Raw genomic sequence first — 13,744 nt, 5'->3', positions numbered from 1 at the left:
CTTCCCTTTGCTGACCAGTTGTTAGTGCTGTATGTACATTTTACCTGCATGTTCTGATAGATTTAGGTCCTGGGTTTCATAAATGGAGCACATCATTAAGCATGTTTACACCCACAGTGGGCTGCTGGGATTTGTGTTCAGCTGTTTTGCCGGGCAGGACATTGACAGTGTTGGCTGGACGTCACCTAACATCTTATTAATGTGAATATTTAAGGTCTGTGCTATGTCCTTCTGTGCTATCTTCAGTTCTTGCAATCTTCTAAGCACCCTAGACGGATGCTGATCCTCTCAGGCTGAGCAAGGCCAGCAGGTTTTGCTTTAACCAAGCTGAGTAGAGGAGCCGTGCATGACATGAGCTGTGAATCCTGTGAGCAGGGCTTCCTCGGGTGGTGGTGGTAGCATCCGAGATGGGACTGGTGCTTCATACATTGTTTCGTGGGCTAGGCCATGTGGTTAAGAGGTCGTCGTAGTCGTGTTTAAGCCATATATGAACATCTCCCGTTAACATAAGCTTGTCATCACAGACACAATGCTGTGTTTTCTCTAAAATAAAGCAAAAGGTCCCTTATCCTTTTATTTTAAAAAAATAATTACCGCATTGTATTTTTTTATGCTAGAGAGTCGCAGTTGCTCAGCTGAGGATGTGAGTGTTGGCCCTTTATCTCCAGGCTGTGCCTGGTCACCGGAGAGTGTAACAAGTTTATGGATTTCTTGTGATTCCTCTTTAGCGAACTTCATGTTTTCCTTTAGATATTCCTAAGAAGCACCAATTCTCTCCCAGACTGGAGCTTTGCAAAGTCAAGGTTCACATTGCAGACCAAGCTTGTAAGCTTGATCTCTAAATCTTTTCCTTGTCCTATGGCTGGAAGCTGTATATCCCCTTCCAGGGAAAAAGTACCGCCTTTTCAAAGCTGCATGATAATTTAATTTAATTCTTTCTGTGTTCAGGGAGCAAGTGTCACCATAAAGCTGCTAACATCCTATCGCCTGTGTTTCTTGGTGGCTGCAGCTGTGTGTCATGTTGGAGTATTTCTGTTCCTTAAGGTTAAATGTTAATTAAAATTATTGAGAGGGGATCCCTGAGCCCTGGTCATGACTCACCCTGTTTGGGTGGAGAGGGTGTGCTGTGTGTGTCTTGTGCTGGCAAGTGTCAAGTTGAATTTAATTGCTTTCCTCAGAGCATCTTATCTCCCAAGTGCAATTTTTGTTGGTCTGAGTGTCACAAAGATGAGGATGATGTTTCTTCTAAATGTTACTTTGCAAATACGCTGGTGTATTTAACTTGCAACAGGGAGCAAAGCGATGCAGCCTTGTCTTCCTCAAGTGGATGCAGCTGAGATGCTCATTCATCATGCACATGCACATCCACACATCAGGTGGATCCTGCTCGTCAAGGGCTGTTTCTACTTGACTCTTAATTAATTTTTGGAGATGAAGTGAGAACAGAGGCTAATTCTGAAGTAGACAGTAGCTCCAAACAGTAGCAAAAGATAGTCCACTTGACATGGCTGTTACAATACCGTTTTTAAGGTCAAAGAAAAGTAGATCTTGCTTAAATGCATTTTTGTTCTTGACTTTTTCTTACATTGTCTTTTAGGTACTTAAAGATATTAAGTTTTCCTAAGGGAGGACAAATCTCAAATGCCTTGTGTTGTATACAGATGGAGAAATTTGTCATTCACAGGTTCGAACAATTCTGGATGATCATTTTTTATGGATGGCACTTAATTTGATCATGGATTTATCTTTTTTTCTTAGTCATATAATTTGACATGAAAAGAACTAATGCCATCCTGCAGACAATCAGTGAGCTTTCTTGGTCCTAAATTCCACTGATTTAAACTTGCCCCAAGGAAACTGGTGTTACTACCAGAATGTCACCTGAATGAGATTGCACTTGTTTGAAACGATAACTTAAAAAGTCAGTGTGTAAGTTTGTTTAATGTATAAATCTGGGATTTACCAGACCTGCTATGGGGTCAGCAACTGTTTTAGTCCTGTCTTCTTGCTCCACTCATTATCTAGACCTGATGTTTTAAACAAGATTAAAAAAAAAATTCCTACAGTGGCATAGGTTCCTATATAATGAATTTAAGCCTACAAGAAATACGCTGCTGCTCTTAATTGGCTTTTACGAAAGTTCAGGACTAGCCTGTGGAGTCTCGGTGGAGGCTGGAAATGACTGCTCCAGAAGAAAAAAACAGCAAACCCCGGCAGCGCGTTTGACCGACAGGCTGTGCTTTGTACAGGGGGGTAAACACCTCCCCGGCTCTCAGCGTGCTGAGCACCCAGAAGCATATGTGCAACTGGATCGGGTAGATGTGGGTAATGGTAGATGCCATGGATCTGCTCGGGTGTCACATCTGAAACCTGCCTGAGGTTTCAGATCTCCCCAAGCAGTAGCTTCCTATTGCAAGAAACCCACAGTTTTGACTCCAATTAAGTTTTCCTAAATTTTCTACTGGTTTCATAAAGTTGATATAAAAAGCGATTGACATTTCTCATCATTAATAGTAAGTACATGTAGCTCCCTGGGATGCAGTTAGGAGTTTCTATTAACCAACTGTACATCTTCCCAGGTGAAGCCAACCTCTTTTGCTCTAATTAGGATATGTGCTGTCCTGCCGTTCTGTTGGGAAGAAGTGTGCCTGGGATGGAAGGAGCGGGTTAGGAGGCAGGTCCTGGCGTAACCTCAGCATTGCTTGATTCATCCCTGCAAACATTCCACTTCTGTGTCCACCTGTTTATCCTGTGACAAAATGCTCCTCCAGGGCAGTGTGAGGGTTTCTGAACAGGTACTTGTTAGAAAAGTGGAATTTTTGAATGAAAGGTAGAAGGAAAGAAAAAAATTTAAACTGTTCCCTTCCTTCCTTGGCTGTTGCGGCTTGTGTGTGGTACTAACAGGGTCAGGTCTCTGCAAAGCCTATGTGTCCTAGCCCAGGCAGGCAAGCCTGTGCCCATTTTGGCATGCTCTCAGGAGAGATGGGATGTACCCCCAGTGCCTGTGGGCAGGTGGGCGCAACCATGGGCAATGCTGCTTTGAAACTGGGCCTCTGAATGGAAATGTACCCTCTCTTCAGAGGTCTCCTCCGCACGGGTTTTGTGTTACTTCCCTGGCTTTGTGATGAATGCACTTAGATGTCCTGTATACATAATTAACCTCTCCGCTGTGCTGGCAGACACTTTTATTGAACTGCCCATCATGACTCCTAAGTATTTTCCTCAGAGGATTGTGCAGGTTCAGAGGCCAGAGAGCTAGAGGAAACGTGCATGAAGCTGAGTAACTCTTGGCAGTTATAGATGCAGCTTCCCTGATTTACAGCCCAGTCTAGGAGCAAGAATGTGCATTTGGGTCAAGAGGTGTCTCTGTGGTCAGGGTGCCTTGCCATAAATCCAGGATGCTGAGCATCAGGATGCTTATGACGGATCTGTCCTGATAATGCCCTGTGAGGTGCACGAGGATGGCTGGGTCCAGCTTACCGGCAGGCAGGGTGCTCACACCTGCTGTGCTGCAAGGGGGTTGTACCTCCCACAGCACTGCTGGGTCTGGCAGCTGTGGTACCCACCTCGGCGTCACGCTTCCTCACCTACCTGCAAATGGTGTGCGTGCGAAGGGGGAGAGGTGGCAGCGCCAAAAGCTGTGACATTAACACAGCTCCTGCCGTACCTTCCTCCACTCAGGATTTTCCAAGCTGAGTGGAGTGAGTCTGGAGGAGGCTCTGAGCGTTGCCCATCTGACTTTGAGATGAGGTTGTGCAAAACCACAGGGAAAGGGATATGCTTCCTGAAAATCTTATGTCACTAGGTTCTTGCTGCATGAACAGCTCTGGGGCTTTATAAGTGTTAGCAGTGATGCAGCCCTTGGTCATCAGCTGGGGATGCTTCAGGAGTGGCTTACTGGGACTGCTGAGCCACAAGTCTCCTGAAAACCCAAGGCTTCCCTGCTGTCACTGCTCCAAAATTTAGGAAATACAGGGTAGGATTTCTTCCGTATGATGCTGTGTGTGAATCTAACAGTGCTAATATTCAAGGGAAATTTTTAGCAGCCCTTTGAAATAATAGCTGAGCTCAGTGGGCGTATCTCGCACCGGGGGTGGTGTGAGATCCAGCACGGTGGGGCACCAGTGCTCAGGAACCCCCTCTGCCTATCCGTCTGTCTGCGGAGGGGGAGGGAGGGGTGCGGAAAGGGTCCATTTTCCAGCTTTTTCCTTGGAAGAAACATGGGTGTGTACACCTCTATGGAACCTTTTGCTTGAGCGGCAGCTTTCCCTGCTCCAGGATTTTTAGGATGAGGGGCCTTGCTTTCCTTGCAAGAGGGAAGCACTCCCACTTGTAGGGAGGGCTGGTATTTCTACAATTTGACTTCTACCCTGGGGGGCTGAACTTGCAGAAAGGTGATAATTAGACAGGAGAGTCATCCCCCTCTCACTTGAAAGGTTGAATCTTGCTGCGCCCTGTGCCAAGCTGGCATTCCTGGGTCATCACAGACGTGTTTCGTACAGTTTGGTGTTTGTTATTATTTGCAGCACATCACCAGTGCATTCGGTCGCCTTACCCAGAGAGCTTCTAATGCGGCATCGTTTGAGGAGGGGGGGAAGTGTTTTAACATAAGCTTAGCTAACGACAGCTTAACACAGCATCGCTCATAGAGCTTAATTTGTGCCCTGATCTTTGCAAACAGAGAAACCTTTCAGCCTTGGAGGCATCTCTCCCCACACCGTGGTGTTACCCAAGCCGCTTGCGTGAGCTTATTGTTGCCGTAAAAGCCGAGTGAAGTTTGGATTTGCCGGTGCCCACTGAGCCAGATTTGTGAAGCATAAATGAGAAAACCTGCCCTGGCCTCCCTTTCCCATAAAAAGCTGCTCAGGTGGCTTAGTGTGGCAGGCTAATAGGGGGAAGGCGGAGGCGGTTGCTGCACCTGCTAATGCTTTGGCTCAGGCTGGTGGCACAGAGGCTGCCGCGAATTCCCCCTGAGCAGCAAGCTGTTAGTGGCAGGAATGCCTCGCTCGGAGGAGCGCTCCTGCTACGACAACAAAGAGCCCTTTGATCCTTTCCATTTGGAGAACTTAAAACGGGAAAGCCAAACTACAATAAGACCAAGTTGGGTCATAAAAAGGAGAGCAGGAGCACCAAAGCGCTCTGGAGTGTAATTGTAGAAGCAGCAAATGCTTTGGCACTTAATTCTGCTTTAGTGTCAGTTCAACATGTTTCACGTTTAATACTGGAGAGCCCATTGCCAAATGCTCTGCACAAACAATCCGGTGCTGCTCCTTGGTAAGCTCAGGGCACTCGGAGAGCCCCTGGCTCCAGCGCAGCTCCGCTGCTGCTGGCTGCAGGGGGGATGGTGCGGCTCCGTGCTCCAGGTACTCCTCTCTGGAGGGGGAGCCTTGGATGGCAGCTGGTGCCCTAACCCTGCTCCAGAAAGGGACTGGGACCGCTCAGGTCCACCCCCTTGTCACTGCGCAGCGGCTCGCTGTGCCTGGGGCTGGTTCCCAGCCTTTATTTCCAGGAGACGCTCAGCTGGAGCCAGTGCTTCCTGCTGCTGGGGCTTACGGGCATGGCTGTGCTGCCCCTCGCCTCTGCGCAGACCTGGCTGATGCCCGAGGGGTTCCTCTGGAAGGTGGCGTTTAGATCGGGTATTTTATAAGGCATTTATCAGAAGCCTGGCTAACAGCTACCACCTCTTCCCACGGCTGCTAGGGGTGTGTTTAAACAAAAAATGCTCTGAATTATTTCTCTGCAAAGAACGGAGCAGCAAGTTGTCACCTCCATGGTGGCATGGCCTTGTCACACAGCCAGGCAGCAGCCCCGGGGGCAAAATTGGTAATTTGGGGGTGGCTGGTTGCAGGTACGAGGAGGTGCTGACTTGAAGAAAGCCTGTGCCTTTTGCAGGAGCGAGGTTGATCCTCTGCAGTGGGTCTTGCCCTGTTCTGAGCAGGGATCTTAGCTGGAGATGCTGCCTGTGGGATGGTGGTGAGCAAAACCAGGAGCAGCTGGTCCTCCGAGCACGTGTGGGATGCTCTGGAGCTGCTCTGCAGGGCTGATGGGGATGAGGGGCTGGGTACAGGCCCTCCCCCATCACATGGCAGTGCCGTTGCACCAGGCTAAGCAGTTTTGCACAGCTCCAAGGCTTTTGAGAACTCTTCTTTATTTTAAAGAATCAGTTCAAAATATAAACCTCCATGTTTTGAAGGGCGAGCGCTCTGCAAGGTGCATCCTGACAGCTAAGCATGTGCAAAATGTGGCTTGGCACCATCTCCCGGCTGACGTCGGCGGCAGAAGGTGCAGCCCTGTATCGGCGGCAAGCGTTTGCACCAGGAGCTCCTGGGGAAGGGCGAGCAGGCGGCTGGAGCAGGGAGTGATGCTCGGCCAAAGCTGTGTGCTTTTTCTCTTCCCTCCTCCTCTCTTCGGAGGAGCCCTTGAGGGGATGGGTGACAGACCCAATGAGTGTTTTGCTGGCATTTAAACAGGGACATGATTAGATCTTAAGTGATGGGCACCTAGTGAAAGCAAGGTGACACTCAAAAATTATTGAAACCCCTTATAAATTGCTTTTGTGCCTAATAGATTGCCATGGGTCCAGCTCTCCATGGTGTAGGTAATATGTGTGAATGATTTATTCTATTGGGGATTGTAACAGATGCTGTAAAATCATCTTGTAAGTATGTGGGAAACATTTGTCTGTCTCTGACATGTCTTAGCATGTACAGGAATGCTCTGTTTGGGGAAGTGAGGTCCTTATCCTGATTTATCTTGAGGCACTTGTAAATGTTACTGTAATTTCATGTTATCAAATCATTTAGCTCTTCCTTTTCCAGAACGAAGTTATTTTATCTCATGCACCTTGTTTACTTCAAATTAGCCCTGAGGTTGGCCTGAAGTTGCACCTTGTTATTCCTCCACCTCCTGTCTTCGTCTTAGGCTCTGTCGGCAAATTTGAAGGTATAAGTAAATACTTTTCTGTTATTAATAGAATAACTTCCCCCTCCTACACACACATTTTCTTTTCATTCCAGTCTTCATTTTCCATGAGAAACTGACATTGCAGTACAAGCGGAAACCTCCCAAATTGCATGAAAAAGCCTTAATTCTCCTAGCAACAAGGTCAGGGCTCAAATCCAGGACCTTTCCACAAGCGTAGGGGAAACAGCCCTTCCAATTACCTGCTCCCCCTGCGGTACGGATCCGGTCGGTTCATCAGCACCTGGGTTTGGGTGGATTTGAAACTCAGCCATGGTATTGTTTAAAAATTCTCCATTCACTGGGGAAGGGTTTGTAGTGGGCTGAGCCCTGAGAAACCTGGGGTCGTTTTATGGCTTCCCATTGAAACCTGGTGGAACCCCGTGGTGTCGACTGATTTTCCCCATCCCCACTCATGTGGCTTTGATCAAACCCAAGGCTTGGAGAACAACCGCCCCCCCCGGAACTGGAACCGTTGAGCTTTGCCTGGTTCTGCCATTCATTAAAGCATTTGTGAGCTTCCAGTTGTACATGATAAAATTAGGACCTTTGTGCCTAGCCCGGGATGGAGATTGCTGGTCCTGGGGCAGAGCTGGCTGTGCCCCCATGTAGGGGGCACATATGGGGAACATGGATCCTGGATTAGCATGATTGATGCAGAAGTTGCCATGTTCTCCCATGCCATCTTAATAAGACCTACCCATGGTAACGAAACCCTTCAGGCAGGATGGTGTATTAATGATTTTGGGGTAAACATCACATTTCATTGCACGGATTGAACTGAAGCTCTGCTAAAGGTATCAAGCCAGGGAGGGATGGTTGGTCCTGGAGGCTGCTGATGACAAAGTTTTTCCACTGTTGTTGCCTGTGTGACTCTGGCTTGGGTTGTCATGCCTGATGGTTCCTACCTCGCAGCTCTGTTTGTATCTCATATGTGGTTATTCAGGGATCAGAGGTGTGGGGGAGCCTGGGCCAGCTCAGCCCAAGGGAGCTCCCCCCTGCCCCATGGTCCCCTGCCCTTCCCACAAACTGCACTGGACCCCGCTGTGATTGTGCAGGACATTTTGGGAAGGCTTCTCAGCTGGAGCAGGCTGACCTGGCCGTGGGGAGGGGGCGGTAAGTGTGTGGGGCTGCCATGCTCAGCAGAGCCCCTGCGCAGAGCCACTGCAGCCCGGGGGACCGACTGTCGCTGCAGGTGCTGCGCTGGTTGTGCTGCTGCACCTCTCCTGTCCCCCCAGACAGGGTGGGTGAAATGGCTGGGGGCTGAGGGGGCTGCTGCCATTTAGATGGGATAGGGAGACTTTAATGGCAAGTGTAGCAGCAAGCATGGGCCTGCAGTATTGAAAAACTCATTATTTGACTTCAGCGGGGAGTTGGATTGGACTAATACTGTGATGGAAATCCTTCCTCTGGCTTTGCTGAGCATTAGATTAAGTCCTGTATGGTGGTCCATACTGTGCTTATCCCTGTCAGGAATCCATATAACACCCAGAGCTGAGACAACATCCAGGGCTGAAGTGCATCTGTATCTATTCCCTGCTATCTTTTGATCTATCTAAACCAAAGTGCCGATGCACACAACGACACGTGGCATTCTAGGTGCAGGACCAGTAACTCAGTAGTTAAAGGGCAAAACACATTTTCTGGCAGAAGATCATAGGTGAGAAGAATTTCCTCTGTGCTGAAGGACCTAAAGATGCTGTTGTGTGATGCTGCAACTCCCTCCGGTGTGGTGTGTGCTGTGTAAATTAGAGTCCTGAATCCAGCCTGAGATCCACATGCTGCCATGTTCGAAGTCCGGTTCTGGATCTTGGTTAGTTTGGATCTCCAGGCTGAGGTGAACCCTGATTGCCAAAATCTCGAAGCAGCAGCTGCCTCGGGCAGGGAGTCCCAGCAGGGCGGGTGCTGTGCTACAGGGTGGCTGAGGAGCGGTGCTCATGCTCAGGAGCTTCTGCCCTCCAGTTCTGTGCTAATCCTGGTTTCCTTTGTGAGGAGGAAAGCAGTTTAGGGACATGGCTTCCTCAGCTGGGTCATTGAGCTTTGGGTGGCTGCTTTTAGGCTGAGATGGAAAGGTTGGATAAGGCGAAGGACCGTGTCGCCTCTGCTGCCGGAAACGAAACCCTCTTCCAAACGAAATCCTGTCCTGGGAGTGCAGAGGTGTAGGATCAGGCACTTGTGTCCCCCTCCACCCCCGGCAGCGGAGCTGGAGTGGGTCCGGTGGCTGAGAACGCTGCTGTAGCATAGTCCTCCAGCTACAGGCTCATTGGGATGCCAGTGGGATGCTGTCCCATCCGGGGAGACACTCTGGCGTGGGAATGGTGCTTTCCCTGCTGATGTTGCTCCGGGATGCGAGTCGGAGCCAAGCCTGGGGTGTACGATGTGGTTCCGAAAGAACTGCTGCCTTTGGGGCTTGCCAGGGTCCCGGGGCTGGAGCAGGGTCAGTGGGCTCGGTGCCTCCTCCATCCCTTTGCTCATCCCCAGAGCTCCATGCGTGTTTTATTTGCCAGGTGTCGCACCCGGGATGTGGTGGGGGAGAGTTTGCAAAGCCCTGGGAAGGGTTAGACTAAGGCTTGTAATGGTTTTAGTGGGATTTGGGTAGTTATGGATGCAAGCCCATAAGGTATTTTGGAAAACAAAAGTGAGCGGCAGAAAAGAGAAACACTGTTGTTTGGCCCATATGGGATTCTGGGGGGGTTTGTTTTTTTCTGATTAAGTATGATGTTTCCCTGGCACAAATTCAATTCATCCTCCTTTCTTAATGGAAAAAGCAAAGCTAAATGTCTTGCTTTGCTTGCAATTGAAGGAACTGAACTGGATAAACTTAACTGTTGTCTTTGAAAAATCTTTCTCTCCTTGGATAGGAGTGTTTTAAAAAAAATGAAATGATGACCTCATGCTTTCATGCTTTTTTTTTTATTATTATTCATGTCTATTTCAGCTGATGTTTGTTACAGCTCATATTAACAAAGTTTGAACCAAAAACAAGGTCCAGATGTGATGATTTTACTTATGCCAAATTGGGTTTTGGTCACTGAGCTCGCATTTGAATAATGATTTTTTATTTTCCTTCCCCGCCCCCCCCCTTTTTCAGCCTGATGGCACCAGCAAGGAGTGTGTCTTCATTGAAAAAGTCCTAGAAAACAACTATACGGCACTGATGTCAGCAAAATATTCAGGCTGGTATGTTGGATTCACCAAAAAAGGGAGGCCACGGAAAGGGCCCAAGACCCGGGAAAACCAGCAAGATGTACATTTTATGAAGAGGTACCCAAAGGGGCAAGTGGAGATACAGAAACCTTTCAAGTACACAACAGTCACCAAGAGGACTAAGAGAATACGACCCACCAACCCCAGTTAAAAATAGACAAAAACAGTGTCACAGTAATAAACCAAGAAAAGAAAAAAAAAAAAAAAGAAAAAAAAAAAACTGCACCAGAGGAATATTTTTACATTAAAAATAAGGAAGAAGCTCTATTTTTGTACATTGTGTTTAAAAAAAAATAAAAATAAAAAAAATTAATAAAAGACTAGATGGCAAACGCTGGGGAAAAGCTGTTAGGGATTTATTGTGACTTGAAAAACAAAATGAACTGCTCTATTTAAATTGACTTCTTGTTGTTGATGACACACAGGTGCTTATTTCGCTTTTTTGGAAAGGACAACTTTTCAAGCATATCCCCAGAGGAAAAAAAAAAAAAGGTAATTATTAAAAATAAATAAATAAAACCAAAGAAAACCAAAGTTCTTTCCCAAAGTTACTGAGACCCTGCCCCGAAAAGTGCCGGTTTTGCAGTAATTATTTATTGTCTGCTGCACACCGGCCCAAGACAAGATGGTGTGTGCTGCAGTGATTGAGTTTCCGTGGAGTTCTCAACGCATCGATCTTCTGTAACCTTTCTGACGACATAAGGTGTCACGGCTCCGTGATCCTGCATTATGCTCAGTTCTGGAGAATGCTGCTAAATACATTCAAGTGACTACCAGATGACCTAGTACACCAATGATAAGGGAATATTTTAAAACCAGCTATATTATATATATTATATATATATAAGCTATTTATTTCACCTCTCTGTATATTGCAGTTCCATGAACCAAGTATTACTGCCTCAACAATTAAAAAAATTATTTAAAACACATGTACTTATTTTTGCTGTTCACACTTATTTCCCCTCCCTGAGCAGTGATTTTTTAATGCGTATTTATCTTTTATGTGAGGGCAGCAGGATATGTTTGGGGTAGTTTCCCCAATGTAGACTTTGTTGCTAATTTTGTAATTCCTCCTTTTCCTTAATACCTCCTTCCTTTTCCTCCCTCATTGTTCCCCCAAGGAAGAAATCTTGTGTGGGGTGATGATGGGCTGAGAGTGGGACAATCCTCGCTGGCATTTTTCAGGAGCAGGAGTTAAATTTGATATTTTTCAGTCCAACAAATACTTCTTAGAGCTTTGGCCAAGCAGAAGGCTTTCCAAAACTGGAATATTAACGTTTGACTTGATAACATGTATTTACGTGTGGCTTGTGTTTCCTTCACTGGAGGTTGTTGAGAGGGACTACTTGTTTCAGCTGTTGAATTCTGTATTGTATGTTTTAGTTCTCCAAGCCGTCAGTGACCCGCTGTGGCGGTTGGGGCAGCCAGCTTGCTCCCAGGTGCTTTGCATAGGATGCGGATGATGTAAAGCCCCACACAGATGCGAGGTGGGAACCTATATATACAGACCGACCCACACCGTGGAGGGGGCAAGACGGTGTTAAACAGAAAGTGGGAAAAAGAAGCCAGATGATACAACTGACCTCAGATTGTAGTGGAAAGGACAACTGAGCCCCAAGTGAAGCTTTAGGGAGAAGCTCGCTTGGCTTTTTCCTCCTCTCCGTGTGCAGACATTGCTACACCCCTGTTCCAGCCAGGGCTGAAAATGCTCAAAGCCACCAAGAAAGCTTTTTCTTGTTAATCAGAAGAACAACTCTCCCCAGAACAAGCTTTCTCAAGATAACTTTGAGAGCTGCAGCCAATTCCTGCAGATCAAAGCTGTTTGGGAGATGGCGCAGATAAGCATGCAAGCTTGAGGATGCTTATCTGAACCAATCTCCAAACCTCGCAAGCCTAGAGAAAAATGAACAATGCTATGCAGGGTCACTCCGCGCTGCTCCACGGGAAGCTGGGCAGCCTTACCGGTGATGCCTTCACCCCAGCTGAGCACAGGTGGTCACTCGAGCAGTGAGTATCCTGGGAGCTGCCCTCCTGGTGCACCAGCGGACCAGCAGGGAAGCGGGCCCTGATGGCGTGGTGGTGGAATTGGTTGGTGGGGGCTGGCAGGCTTTGCCAGCTTTGCCTTCAGATTGATTCATGTGGGAGAGATTTGGGGAAAGTTCAGAGGAGCACTGGGGGTGGAGGACTGGGAGCGGCTGGAGATTTGCTGCATTAGTGCCTCTGAGAGGAGAAACCCAGTTGATTTCCAGAGAGAGAAAGGATTTATGGGTGCCTTTTTCCTCCTTGAAACATCGCCATGGCCCATGGCACTGATGGTTTCACTGTCAGAACGACAGGGTTTGTTTGCCATGAGGAAATTTGAAGGGATGGGGGCGGCAAATGCTGGAGAAGGCTGGGCAGAAGGGATCTCCTATGAGGCTGAGAGCAACCGGGGGGGATCTGCCAGCCGTCCTGCAGTGCCTGCTGTGTTTGGAGACCAGCACGTGGGAGCTGGGGCCGTGCAATCTGGCACTTGTGCCATTGGTTTACAAGAGTATTTCCTGGGCAGCAGCGAGGTGGGTTCCTCAGGCTGTGAAAAGTCAGGGTGGCAAGGCACTACGGTGCTCACCCAGTTAGGTGCCGTCGGAGGGGTGTGTGGGCTGAGGACACAGTGTTGAGTACCTGTGTTTGAACCTCTGCTCTTCAGGGCTTATTAATAACAACAAAAGCAGGGGGAAAGGCACAAAGAGTTCACATGGTTCCCTTCGGAGCACCTTTATGTGGGGGGCAAAAGGGTGCTCTGTGGAGGAGATGTTCAAGAAACGAACAGGCATAGGGGCTATGCATCACGTGCCCCATGGTGGCCACCGCCTCATGCTTGCCAGCGGGCACGTGGTGTTTCTGTGCCCAGAGTGTGCTTGGTGGTTAGGCCAGATGTTGCAAGTCATTGTCAACAGCCCGGTGGGATGGGTCCCTCCGCTGACCTCCAGGCTCCCCAGAAGCTTGGCTGCGGTGTTTAACATTTCTTCCTTTCAGAAAGTCTTCGGGCTCCCTGAATATGAGCTGAGACTCCCTGTGTAGGCTATTACATTTGGTTTACTTTATAATTGAAAATTGTTAATGAGGATTTAATTACTATTGTGGAAATAACCTCAAGAGCAAGGGGTGTAACGCTAGGTGATTGCTTGAAGCAACTGATGGCATTACTCTGTGTGTGTAGCTCTGGGTGGGCACACTTTAAACAAAATGCACTACTTAATTGGATTTAATGAAAGCATATTGTAGCTACCGTTTCAGAAATAGCGCTAGATTTGTAGCAATGTTTTCATAGCTGAGATCAGATAGCGGCACGTGCTGGGGTTGGCTTTGTCATGAAGCTGGGTGCAGAAGCTGGGGCACGCTGAAATGTGAGTCCATTCCAGGACAGAAACTTTGTTGGTCCAGGGAGGCTTTTTGACAAGACTTGAAGTGTGTTGCACAAACCAGACTGCTGTTTGGTGTAACCCTCTGGCTGGTGGGTCTCCCTTCCTGCTATGGTGAAGGGTTGGTGGTTAAAGCTTAGCTGGGCTCTGTGGCTGGTCCAAGCAAGGCAAAC

The 13,744-nt window shown here is 48.0% G+C and overlaps 1 protein-coding gene across 1 annotated transcript in view; it reads left to right on the top strand.

The window, feature by feature from the left end:
- The window catches only part of FGF18 (fibroblast growth factor 18), a 73,297-nt gene extending 62,945 nt beyond the window's left edge, over positions 1-10,352 (top strand). Inside the window, exon 5 of the mRNA XM_005232361.4 lies at positions 10,052-10,352. Coding sequence (XP_005232418.1) covers positions 10,052-10,318 — 267 coding nt within the window. The 3' untranslated portion in view covers positions 10,319-10,352. The remainder of the gene's footprint in view (positions 1-10,051) is intronic.
- The last annotated feature ends 3,392 nt before the right edge of the window (positions 10,353-13,744 follow it).

The sequence above is a fragment of the Falco peregrinus genome, chromosome 8, assembly GCF_023634155.1.
Source record: "Falco peregrinus isolate bFalPer1 chromosome 8, bFalPer1.pri, whole genome shotgun sequence".
Lineage (NCBI taxonomy): Eukaryota > Metazoa > Chordata > Aves > Falconiformes > Falconidae > Falco > Falco peregrinus.
Note: the sequence above shows the minus strand (reverse complement) of the source record. Positions and strands in the feature narration are given on the sequence as shown.